Source organism: Chroicocephalus ridibundus, chromosome 9, assembly GCF_963924245.1.
Source record: "Chroicocephalus ridibundus chromosome 9, bChrRid1.1, whole genome shotgun sequence".
Lineage (NCBI taxonomy): Eukaryota > Metazoa > Chordata > Aves > Charadriiformes > Laridae > Chroicocephalus > Chroicocephalus ridibundus.
Window position 1 is genome coordinate 46,266,155 of NC_086292.1, and position 13,486 is coordinate 46,279,640.

The 13,486-nt window shown below is 42.6% G+C and overlaps 1 protein-coding gene across 1 annotated transcript in view; it reads right to left on the bottom strand.

Moving 5' to 3' along the window:
* The window catches only part of ADAMTS17 (ADAM metallopeptidase with thrombospondin type 1 motif 17), a 191,410-nt gene that overhangs the window by 95,483 nt on the left and 82,441 nt on the right, over nucleotides 1-13,486 (bottom strand). Inside the window, exons 9-10 of the mRNA XM_063347091.1 lie at nucleotides 2,105-2,245; nucleotides 641-791 (exon numbers count right to left, since the gene is read on the bottom strand). Of these exons, the coding sequence (XP_063203161.1) occupies nucleotides 641-791; nucleotides 2,105-2,245 (292 nt within the window). The remainder of the gene's footprint in view (nucleotides 1-640; nucleotides 792-2,104; nucleotides 2,246-13,486) is intronic.

Sequence of the window (13,486 nt, forward strand, 5' to 3'; positions counted from 1 at the left end):
AAAAATCAGTGTTTGCATTTTGCCAACCAACCATGTGATATAAGCCATGTTGCACCCACATCCTGACTAAACATCATGCTGCTTAGAAAACACACAGGAAGGGGCCTAATTCTGCACAAATCTCTAAACGGCCTAATCAAACAAGCAGTCATTAATAATTCCTTGGCACAGAGTTACAGTCAGCTCCTAAGAACACTGTAGCGGTCTGAAGGTGAGGGCTACTGAAAGATCCAGTCATCTAAGCCGACTCTGTGGAAGTAGGCAAGAACTCTTGTGAGAAGAGACTTTTGACCTCAGCTGAACTGCCAGCAAAACAATCTCTACCGAGTACTTCAGCAAAACAGAGTCAAAAGGGAACTGTCTGTAAATTAAGACCAAGTACAAACAAAAGTTTTCCTGGGTCTGCTCTAGGAGATTAATACAACCAGTGCGGGGAAGGAAGGAGGACTGCGTAAGAATGTGCTGTTGACATGAAAGTCAATGGGAGTTTGACTACTGGTTTTGTACCAGTAGTAGCAAACACACTGAAAATCCCATTAAATAGTTCTGAGGAAAGTACAGAGTCCTTTTCTTCCCCAGTACTTGACAGCTTTATTTCCACTTCCCACCTTGTTTCCAGGTACACCCCACGAGTTCTTACCTCCATATTCTTACAGAATGTAGCATTGGTCCCAAAAAGTATCTGGCACTGTTCATCAGCGCTGTAGTGCATTCCAGGCAGCTTGTGAGGGAGCCGCACTGCGTATTGGCTTCGGGGGTCTGTTACCAGCAAGCAGGTGCTGACCTTGGACCTGTGGAGTGTAAGAATTAAATACGCCTTTATGGGAAAGCACCTTTGAACTGGAGTGTTAGATCACTGCTGCAGAAAAGCTGTCGTCCTCTCTTTAACAGGGAATCTGACGACCTCACCTGAAATGGTGGTGACTTTTCACAGTATATGTCTGGAAGCCTTCTAAATCATTGAAAACTATGGATAGGAATGCCCTTGGGAACTCACCACTGGCCCCAGGCCTCAAGGCAGAACCAGCTATGTTCGCATCATTCTGGGTTAAACATTCGCCTAAATTACTGCTAAAAATCTGATGGAGTCTCAATTCTGCCCTCAGAATATCTCGTCCAAAGCTTCATAAGCCTTACAATGACTACTAGAAAGTCTTCTATCATGGCTCACCTGAATCCCCCTAGCTGAATTTTAACCACTTGACTTCTTTTGTTATCCATCACAGACATGAAGGAAAGATTTTTCCCTTTGCCTTCACAACAACCTTTTACAAACTGGAATATCACTTTGTCATCTCCCCTCTATAAGGGACCAGAGTGAGCTCAGACACAACTTCTTTTTCAACTTCATGCCTTTACAGTAACAGCAGATACCCCCATTTCTTTTATTATTTTCCTTTCTCTCCCACCTCTAATCCCCAGAGTGGGAAATTTTCCACAGTGAACCCATTCCTAACAACAAAAGCACCGGCCACTGTGCCAGACGCTGTTTGTCAGAGAGCTGCACTGTAGGTTTAAGATCACAATTACAGAGTTCAGACAATTCTAGTGCTTGCTATAGTACATGAGAGTTAACAAGCAGCAGGATAGAAATCCTTCCTCAGCTGTTGAATATGATGAACTGAAATATGGATGCATTGGGAAAGAAATTTGTAGTGAACTGTTTAAGACCAACGCTCACTGAGGAATGAGAATTACCTCCAGGCAAAGTAAAGTTTCCATAAAATAAAAGTTATTTAATAACAAGAATGACAGTAAAAGCCACAGCACAAAGCTGGCAGCAGAGATTTTTTCAGGCCACCTAACCACAGATTTTTGTCAGTGCAAATATGAAGGGCATTTTTTGTAAAATGAAAGTGATCCGGGATTGTTTTTAAGAAACTATTAGTACATTGACAACTGCATATAATTCTTATACCTCTCTGCAAACCTCAGTTTCAAAGGGGCTACCGTAATGGAGACAGATTCAAACTTGCACACCCTAATGACACATGCACACACTTTTCTTTTTTTCTTTTTATGGAAAATTGTTTAGACTTTCACTTTCAAATAACGCATTGGATTCTTGCCTGATAGGATTTTTGTTAATCAGCACAATCCTTACTTTAGGAAGTTTTCAAGGTCATCGCGGCTGCATGAAGACCAGGAAAGGTCACTTGGGTTCCTGCCCTTCACCCATTCTCCAGACATAATATGAGACCTCCCTGCGCAGGGCTGATGATCATCATCATGGCTCATTCCCATGCTGTTTGATTAAAACAAAACAAGACAAAAAAATCTATCAAGTTACAATGTGGGTTTCTCATTTCCAATTGGACATAGTAACGACAGTCTTAGCAATTAACAAGTCTAAAACAGGTTGCACATATAACACAGAATCATTCACCTACTGCTCTGGGCACCTGCTTCACGAATAAACTACAGGTTCCTTTAATTTATCCTTTTCCTTAATTTCACAAAGGTTCTAGTATTTCTGTGTTTTAAACTTTTAAATGTTTACGGACTTTCCTGACAGGAAATGTAACTATTTGAGGGTTCATGAGAAGTGAACTTGGAGACAAGATGTAGCACAGCTGAAGGATACCTGCGAGAATATCAAAGCTAGTATTTATTGAAAATTTTTGACTGCTTTCCCAAATCTAGTGGATATGGTCCCTATAATCACACTAAGAGAATGGTCAACAAATTAATACTAGAGATGGGCGAATTTTGTTGTTGTGCCAGTGTGAATTTGGAATATCTCTACCGTTAGGAAAAACATTTCTCTAGATTTGTGGTATTGTACAATCTCTGTCTCATGTAACTTTGAAGCTGATCCATCTTTGAGTGGTGGGTTGGACCAGATGACCTTCAGTGGCCCTTCCAACCTACATGAGTCTATGACTCTGTAACAGCAATGCTCAGAGAGGAGCCCGCGGCACAATCAAGCCTTCATTTCTGCACGCACTGTCCAAACAAGCACCAAGACTGTCCCATGCCAGTCTCAGCCAGAACAGAATGTGACCTACTCAGCAAAACAAACCATCTAAACAAACAGCAGATTGTGTAGTATAAACATACATGGAAGAATTCAAACACATTCAGTGAGGATTTCAAAAAGTATTCAGAAATAGAGAAGTATTACTTTAACCTCCATCCAGCTTCCACTCAGGACCCTTCTATCATTAGTGGAATCTCTACCGCTGGGCTGCTACAGTAAATCACTGTTCAGAATAAATCTCTGTTGCCACTATAGGAAGGTGATACTCCTCTGCTGGAGGTTAAGCCTTTGTGAAGAGCCTTCATGGTGGCAAAGATGGGATAGCTGATGTGACCAAGTTCACCTGCTACATCAGTGAAATGTCAGAAGTCCTGACCGGCAGTCCTACACTCAGCCCTTTGCACCATGCTGCCTGGCAACAAAAGTGAATTAAGGGTTTCCCCTCCTACTTTGAAATGATCATTAAAATAATTTTTTAATCATACAGAATAATAACATTTTGACACATTAACTTTCTTCCTTCCATTCCACTGTGAAATGGAAAATGGCTTTCAGACAAAAGATGCCTCAATATGGCCAGTGTCACTCTCTAGCAAAATCACAGTCACCAATTAGGGGCTGAAAACACACATTAGTAGGAACTCACCAGGTCTCCAGCTGGCTGGACGGAGCAAGCCAGGAGCAGTCCTTTTAAATATGGTGTCACACTCTTTAATCCATGCTATTTCTCTACAAACCAGAGGCTCCTGTTTGCTTTCTGACTATGCTCTTGGCTTTGCTTTTCTCCAGTTTTGGGACTCAACTGTTCAAAGCCTAAACACGACATACATTTCTAGTTGCAATGAACCAAAACCGACTTCAGCAGTTTGATAATTATGGCTTAGATTAAACCACCATCTATGCTATTTTTAGCTTAAAGTGAAGATTATACGGTGGAGTCTATTATTTTAGGTTTATCTCCAGGGACATTATTATTTCTAGCAAAACTACATTTAACATAATTTTTAGACTCAGAAGTTCCTAGTTATTCTTGTTTTTAAACATTTGTGGGTTTTGAGCACAGCACAAACATTAAAATCAGGCACATTTTGTTTGATGCACGCAGGAATAATTTAACAGTCTATTAGTAACTCTAACTTCAAAACAGTAAAGAGTGAAATTCCTGCTCCACTGAAGTGAATGGGAGTTTTGCCACTGACTTCAATGGAGCCTGGATTTCACTCCAAATATTTTACCCATGTTGTTTCTACACACAGAGAAAACTTCACATGCTAGGAAGAAAGTTCCAGCAGTATTCCTCCAATGCAAATAAGCCCATCTAAAGTTCATATTCCTAAAAGTCGGGAAAGGAAGGGCTAAGTACCACGAAGCCAAAGTATGTGAGCTTGCTGGAAATCTTCCAGAGGAAAGTTTGCCCAAAAATGCCAGTTTAGAAGGCTTGTGGGCATGCAGCTAGCGCGTTAACTTCCCTAATGGAAACAAGGCAGGGTTCCCCAGTTTCCTCCAGCTTGCCTCCCTTGTGACTGCCACAGTGCTGAGGCTCAAAGTTGAGTCCTTCGGGTTTCCACTCTGTCAGGGCTTCTGTGGGACAGGACTTGGCAGCCCCCCCATTCCGGCACCTTCCTAAACGGCCTCCTGGTCGGCACCTCAGCTGTTCCACTTGAAAAGGGTGAAAACAAACCATCTTCTTGACTTTCCAAGTGTTTTAGGCTCCCTGATTTTATCTCTTCCACAGAAGACAAGTGTTTGGTCTAGAGCTGTTAATTAAGAAATACCTTAGCTTTCTGATTTACTTCATTTACTCTTTGTTAAATTTCTTGAAAGTGGGATTTTTTTGTCGGCAAACACCAAGGGGAACGGTTACCAATTAGTACATTCCTGTCCTTAACTTTATTTTAAACCTGACCTCATGAAAGATGTCTGCCTAGGAGAAATGCTGAGGCTAACTTTCATTACTCAGCTTTGATTTTGCAGGGGTGTTTGAGGCAGATAGAATGTATTCTCTATAAAGACTGAGTCAGAATTCATATCTCAGAGTTATTTACAGGCTTCTTCTGAAATTCGTCCAATTCTTACATGTGTGGAAACCAACACCTTTCTGAATCATTCCTGATTTCTTAACAGAAATACTTTAAAAAGTCATAAGTATAAAGGAATTGAGCCTGAGCTATTGGTATAAAGCAAAGAAGCTCTGCTAAGTCAAAAGAATGGTGCCAGTTTATATTAGCCTGGGATCTGGCCTCAAGGTACATAAGCAACCTCTACGGGCCTCTCTGTGATGAGTTTCTGGTAGAATGAAACCAGCAACACCTTTGGAGCCTGTTTTAATTGGCAGTACAGGACTTTTCCCAGCATCTACTTTACCTCACAATGACTCACTTGAGGAAAGGATTAAATGACCTGCAGGACTAAGGCATACCCTCGCATGCTAACACATTCTTTTCTGAAGTTCAAGGGTCTCCAGCTACATCAAAGGGATCAGTTTTTCCTAAACACATAGTAAACGTAATGCCACGCTGATTCTTTTCACTAATGAATAGTCCCCTTCCTTTTAACAGAAATAAATCAGACAGAGCATTATGTGTTTGTACTAAACAGCAGTGCAAGCGCTGATTCAGTACTTTGCATTTTCTTTGTGATCATCTAATCTTACCTGCTATTCAGAAGTTCACATGGAATTAGAAGCAGATAATCAGTCTCTTGAAATATTCTGCCATGGGAAGGAGTTCTATTCTTACATGAACAGATCTTGAAAAAAGAGCCGATAAGAATGGCTCTTAGATTAGAAGCAGCAATGTCAAAATGGCACTACATTACCCTGCAAACCCACTGTCCTCAGTGCTCACCGAGTCATGACTATCCATTTTATCAGCAGCAGTGAACACGTGCTGCATGTTATCTTTTACACCACAAAAGCCAGCAGAGCCATTACAGATGAGCAGGACTTGATTTCACTTTGTGCTGTTACTACCACAGTCACTATCTCCATTCTAAGCACAGGGCAGATTTCAGCCTTCGGTTCATCACATTCTCCTCCTGAAGACAATGAGATTCCACAAAGGCAAGCAAGAACAGCTTAGACTGTCAGCCCTTAAACTCCTTTCATTCTATGTTTATTCAGAGTAAGCACAACGGGACTCTGGTTTCACACTCCAGCTTCTTTTCTAATATAAATAATGCATTAGTTATCAGTCAAAGGCACTAGGGCGTCACCGAAGGAGTCCTGCAGCATATTTATTGTTGCTCATCATATGTGAGTCCAGAAACAAGCTGACTGACCAGTTTGAGTTCTGACCGTTAACATAATCACAGCAAGGCAAATTTTATCAGGAATCGCAGGGAGGCAGCAACAACAGATCTCTTTGATGCTGTTTTTTTTGTAGAACAAGACTTTAAAGTAGGATTGCTATCAATAAAAAATAGCATGCAGTCTCTCAGTGCCCTGGCCTTTCTGAAGTCTGTGCTCCTTTCCAGGACGCTATTCTCCGTCGGAGTCTGTGCAGCAATTAGAACTGCGTCAGGACGCCAGAATTACACTCTGGGCCTGAGCAGGCCAATTTCTTGTGTAACCCTTTTTAGCTAAATACAATTAACAGCCATTTGTTTTCTCACAGCAATGCTAAATAAATGCACTTGCTTTGTTTGTTTCAGTCATTAGTGGAGCTTCTCCTCTAGACAGTTAATGTAACTAAACTGCTCTGTTTACCCTTGGTGCCTTTTCCAATGTTTCCTGTTATTCTTTAAAAGCCTGAGCCAAAGCGCACCAAAGCCTGTGGAAAGCCTCCTACTGCCTTCAATGCACTGTGCGTTGCACCTCCAAGTTCTTAAGGTCATGTATACAAATCTCCATCAGAACCACTATGACTCTCAATAGGTTTCCTATTAAAAGCCCCGAATCTGAGTTTAAGGATAACGCCAAGGGCTGGGGGAAACTGATTTAGGAGATGTTTTAAATTTTTTCAACAGCTGTAATGGTGGCTGGTAACAGACCACTTGAGAAATCCCCAGGATTATTATTGTGCACTCCCCCTCTGGTGGGGAGAGATGATGAAGTAGGGGCAAAAGGCAAGTTTGATAGAAAATACTATTAACAGTAAAAGAAGGGCTTTTCCTCGGAAAAGGGCAGAAAGAGGGTGGCAAATGAAAGAAAAAATTATGCAGAAGGGAAGCACAAAAAAACCACACCCAGAAGTGGAAACACCGTGAGCTTCTACAATCCCTCTGTTTCAAATAAGTACTTCAGCTGGCTGTTAATAAGAGCTTCTCCATAGCCTCCCATGAGAGCCAAACCATTCCATTTGTCTGCAAGTAATTGAGGATGAGTCAAACGCCAGTTCACTTTAGAAAGGAGTGACACTTAGGACTAGCAAGCCTACCCAAGACGACCTGGCTGTCACCCCAGCTGCTTATTAAACTTCTGCACAGCACACAATCGATTGCTCTCTGCACAATTGGCACTAACCTCAAAGTCACCATTTCTCCAAAGAGCAGCGAGGCTGTCCAGCTACCGAGAAAGAAATGAGGACAGTGGTTTGTCTCTCACTTCTACAGACAGAGAAATCCAAAGGAGAGTCTTTCTTTTCCTGAAGAACCAACTCACAAACTCCTGCAACGTGTAAGCTTGGCAAGACTTTAAAAAATGCTCCCTGGGGCCACTTGCCCTGCAGACCAGCATGGACTCAAAGATTTGAGCAAAGGGCCTGCTACAGCAATGTCCCAAATACAGAGAGGGACAGCAGAAGGCAGTGATCTCTCGCTCTAAGTGAAAAGCTCAGTGGGGCCACTAAAGTATTTACATTCTTAGCTGATCTTTTTTTGCTGGGAAGCATGTTTTCTCTACCTGTGTTTATAACAGGAGGCTCCTAGCCTGCAGATGTTTTCTAAAAGGCTCTGTTTCTGCAAGGCAACAGTGAACTGTTGAGAGCTATGTGCAGTACCAGGAACTACATGTCACAGCAAGGTAGGTCACTAGTGACCTTCTCAAAAGAGCACATGGGAGAAGTCATTCCCTGTGACCCAGCTTGCCACGACTCACCCAGAGGTAATCTGGCATTAAGTGCATTAACTGCAGAGCCACAATTAATTTCTTTCTAAACCCCACTGGAGAAATATAAACGCAAAGGGAGGGCTGACCGGACAACATCCTCGCATAGTGCAAGAGGGAAGGGAGAAGGGGAGCTGGAGCTGTTAGTTTATCTGCTCTGGCATTTCAGTGTGGGCAGGATGACAGTGCTCCAGGAAAGCTGCTATTAAGACACACTGTGGGCACAAATGCCTTCTGTTTATCTATATGAAGGACATAACTGAAGGACAAAATTCTTCCCACTTCCTATTGGGTCTCCATGAATGGTTGAGAAGGGAGTCCCGTCTCTATAGTCCATCCAATCTCAACCACAAAGGAAGATGCTGGTATGGAAGGAGGTTATACAGGGTGTGTGGCTGACAGCTGAGAACATTAAACACGGCCATTAAACTCAAATCAATATAGGTCACTAAGCAGAGAATGTACGTCAACAGTTCTCAGCAGCTACTGACTTGGGCTGGATTTGAACCAGCAACTTAGAAGTGGGAGACAGTATATCACATAATCAAGCCTGTGAGCCGTCCAGTCCCAAATCGAGTTCAATGTTAGGAATTTTTATTAACGTTTGAAATTGAAGCTGCATCACTGGAAAGATGCCTACTTCTGAACTGGTTCAACATGTTTAACATTTCAATATAAAATGCTGATATCTTGCAAGTTATGAGGTTTCCAACCAGTTGAGAATACAGGCATAAGAGAGGCAGAACTGAAATGGGGTTGCTCGTTAGAGCTGGAATTATAATAGGAACTGCAGTGCAAAATGAGGACAGTAAGTTTAAGAGAGTGACCGAGGAAAGTTTGCATCTGCAAAGCAACCGAAGAGAGGCAGAGACAGCCAGAGGGGTCAGGAGGGAATCCACGTGAGGCTCGGACGGAGGGCAAACTAACAAATGCTGGGGAAACATGCTGAGGTGAGCTGAGCTGGGGAGGAGGCAATGAAACAGCTTGCGTAACCTTCTTACAAAAACAACGGTCACTAAGACTGTTGGCTTAATGGAAAACAGGCTTTTTCACCTTGTGCTTTTTAAACATGTAAACACAGTCACTTAAATATAACTCGACTATTTCAGAAGCTATTAGGAGGTACTTTGGGAAGTTGTGATGAAGAGAGAGAGATGACACTACTTAAAACATCTGAAGTAATCAAAGATGGTCATTGTGTACACAATGTTATCTAGAACAGGATGGCTGCTAAGCTATTGGTTGTTGGGGTTTTTTTATCAGAAGAGACAACATTTGAAGGGAGCCATGACTACTGGACTCTTGTTTTCATAACCAAGTTTATGTCACTCTCCAATAATGAAGTAACCAGATATTTTATATGGTTATCTACTCATCAAGCAGCCAAGAAGTCAACAACAGCGAGTGAGAACACACGAACGCCTATAGTGAATAACAGGGTGGAAAGCTGTGGTTTATTCAGCTGCATGACAGATCCAGCCCTTTATGATATGGTTTTCATTTAAAAAGAATTAGTTCTTTTGCCATGGAATCTGGAAGGCAGCAAGTATGAGCTTGTGCTGCAAGGGACAGATAGCACACATGAGAGACTAACATGGCAGGAACAGGCAGTGTGACCTTTTACTCGCTCAAACATTTAATCTAAAAGCTTGCTGCCCATGCGGTCCTAGACACCTGTAACAGAGCTGGCCAAACCCCACCAACATCAATGGCAGTCCTTTTATATGGTTCGATGGAAGTCAGACCAGGGCCGTAAGAACAGGGTGAATCATCTTATGATCTCCTCCTCAGCTATAATATCACACGCTCACACTACTGACTACGTTTTCCAGCAGACATTTGCTCATGTGACTCTCTCCTGAGAATCCTTGCCTCTTTTGCAGAGTGGCTGATTCACGGCGGGGCAGGCACTGCCTGATGTATTCTAAGACTTTTGGTAAGGTGCAGGAATCCAGTTGCGATGCAACTGAACACTTACCGTGCTAAGGGCCTGCCTCCACTGCATCGAATTTGTAGGATGTGGGCCCAACATAGCAACCTTTTCCTGAAAAAGCTTCATAGTGTTTCTAGTAAGAATCACCAGATTCTGAGAATGCAGACGGTGGTGTACCATTTAGCAGAAAGAGGAGTGCTCCATCAAACACAAAGTCCTAGAAACAGCTAAAGTTGATCAATATGCGTACAAATAAAGTTGGCAAAAACTCCACATTGAAGAGTTAGCATTACCTCAAGAAAACATCCTTCTTCTTTCTAATCTTAATGCTCACTCCTTTCCAAGTCCGATGTGGAATCTAACACAAATCTCTAAACCTGAGAGCTGTCAACCAGAGTAGCTCCAGCAGTATGCATTCAGAATCAGAAAGGATTGTGATTACACAGCGTAGTGTGAACCATTCAGTACCAACTCTCTAAGCACAGGTGGGGTCCTGTCCTGTTCAGAATCCTGTTACTCTGAAGGAAGACTTTTAAAGATGCAAAATAAGGTACAACTCCCAGTTATCGGAGGTGAGCATGTAATGGCTGTTACAGCCCACTCCCCTACTGCATAAGGACTCAAAAGTGGCCATAGTGGTCCAGTCTTATCGTGCTGATGGAGAAGGGACTTACCTCAACCTATGCAGGTGCTGGAGACAGGGGAAAGGCTCATACAATGAATGCAATCACATGACCATTGCCCAACATCACATGGGAATGACAGCTCAGGGCTAAAAACGCTCCTTCTCTGCCCTCACACTCTCCCAACAGGATCAGGAGCTCAGCGCACTTACGCTTAGAGTAACAATTTCACTGTCTTTTGTGTTCATGAGAGCTTGCAATGGCTTCCATTCCAGCTTTTCTTTTTTGGCCCTATGGACCTTAACATCACACGGCATGTAGATTCCTGGCCTTTACATTCCTAGAGCACTACCCCATCTCCACAGCAGACACACACCCAGATGCTCATCATTTCTAAACCCTTTTCACAGGCTTTGATACATGCCAACAACCCACAGAAGCAACAGGTTTCTGACACAACATCATCAGTAAGAGTCATGGATTGCTTTAACAGACTGACCCCTGTTGAAGAGGTCAACACAGGTATATCAAAAAACACTCACTATAAAATGTGTGTCAGTTACTCTTTACTGAGAATCACTTCTCTCAAGCTATCAATGAAGAGACACTGGCTACTTGTGATCAGAGCTGAGCTGTGACCCTAAAGAAAAAATAAAGTTATCTGAGGGCCAAAGGGTACCAACCCCAGGAAAATATATGCACTAAGCTGTTTCCTTGCCCTCCAGAAGATTTAATCTACTTCTTGGACATAAAAAATGCTCTCTCACTTGCTTCAGTCTGGTTGCAGAAAACAGGGAATTGTTGAAGAAGGGGCAGAATGACTATGAATGAAGCAGTGGTGGGCAAAGAAAGACTGCTCATTTCTCTCTTCTGGTGAGCAGAGGCTGCTGTGCTCCATTGCTCCATCTGTAGCTCCTTGTATGCAGAAAGCACCCTGGTGCATCGCAGAAGTAACATGCTGAAGGGTAACGAGCTGTTTGCTTTCAGCACTGCCTGAAGTGGGTGAGAACGAGACCTCAGAAAATGTGACATGCATTTCCCTCAGAAGATGAAAAGGGAATATAAATTGTAGGGTGGAAAAAAGGCAAAACCCTGGGATAGCTGGGTGGGATTTCCCACCCACTAGGGAAGAAAGACAAAAGCTCAGTAAGAACGGCTGACGGGTCTGTCACTCGAAGTGTTAGCAACCTAAGGGGAAGCTCTTGCAAGTGATCACTTGAGTCCGCTTTTCTAAAACTCCTGTGAAACCAGTGAAAGCCTCCAGTCAACTACATTAATGACCGAAGGTCAAATCTGAATGAAGAGATACAACACGAGACACCCTTAAAAGAAAATGCAAGGAGAAGGGGGAGACAGCGGAGCATATTTGCCAAATCTGTGCAACACAAGTAACCACAATTGTCCCACACTCTACTCCATCAGGAAGCCACCCACTGCGGAGCGCTGACGGAAGCGGGGCAGCCTGGGAAATGCACTGTAGGAGGCAGGAATGCTGACTGTCTTCTCCACACTGGGAGATGAATTCTCCATTCCTGGAGGTGGGAATGAGGAGATAGCCAATATCAAAAGACAAAGAGGTGTGAAGTAACTGTAATATACATAATATCACCAGCATCAAGTCTTCTGAAGTCCCCAGACAAGCCAGTGGATACATACTTTATGGTTCCCAGAGCAGCAGAAGTCCTTTTCATTCACAAAAAGGAAATATTTTTCAGCCTTTTTCTTTTATTCTTCTTTCTTGGTCTCTGTTGCCAATCACTGCAGGCTTGCAGATTCAGTGCAAGAAAAACTCCATCCTATGTGACCCTCTTACAATGATTCACCAAAATGACAGGTGACTGTAGTGGACAGTAACAAACCTGTGTGCTCTCTTTTGCTTGCAAGAATTAAAGAAAAAAAAGCTGTCTAGAAAAAATTTTGCACAGGAAATGCATGATCCAACTGTATTAGTTGCAGTTATAATACAGCAATGGATCAGTCTGCAATAGTTCAGCTCCTGTAGGAAAACCCAGTTTGCCACATTACTTTAAAGCTATTAAACCCAGGCAATCTACATTTTCATCAAAAATCAACCATAGTTGCTCCTGATGGCTACTAGGGAAGAGTTCTGCTCTCTGGGGCTAAATCTGTCCCATGTTACATAGCAAGCAGCTTTCCTTGAGATAAAGGAAGTGCCAGACAGGAAAGAATTTACCCATTGAAAGGTACTAGCGATTGTGTTTTCGAGAGGAAAAAAGGAAGCTGTGCTTTTCCTTTGAAGGAAAGATACTTTTCCTAAGTAAAAAGACTACCTGAACTAAGAAGGGAACTGTTTCTAGGGCGCATTTCTTCATCCTGTCTAGTTTTAACATGTATAATTAAAATGAATATTTAAAATGCCAGATTAGAAAGCTGCCACTGTATTAGCTATCTCCAGAGTGATGCCGGCAAAGAGCAGGGTGGTAGGAAGGGAGGCCAGCTGGCAGCAGGTGGAAGAGACAGGCAGCCTTTGGACTCTTCCTGGCAGGTAAGAGTCAGATACCAGAGCGTGGACATCAGGAATTTCTGAAAGGTCTGACTGTCCCATATATGAATAAGATCTGGCATGCAAAATGAGTGTCTCAGCAGACTTTGGAGCAAAGAAAGAAGGTATAGTAAAAAATACTCATTTTTAAGGCTCAACACCCTAAGCTAATTAGAGCCCAGCAGGAAGGAAAATTTTCAAGTATGTGAGAACAAACTACTACGATCAGACTCCTTTTGCTTTGATTTGTTTTACCTAAACAAGAACAAAAGCAGAAAACTGAGAAAACTGTGGATTATTCTCCTCTTTTTTGGAAAGTGGGGTTCAAGTAAAGGCATAGACGACAAAACCCTGCTGGGTTGCATCTAGCAATGGAAAGAGGCCCAGCATCTGATGTAGGGAG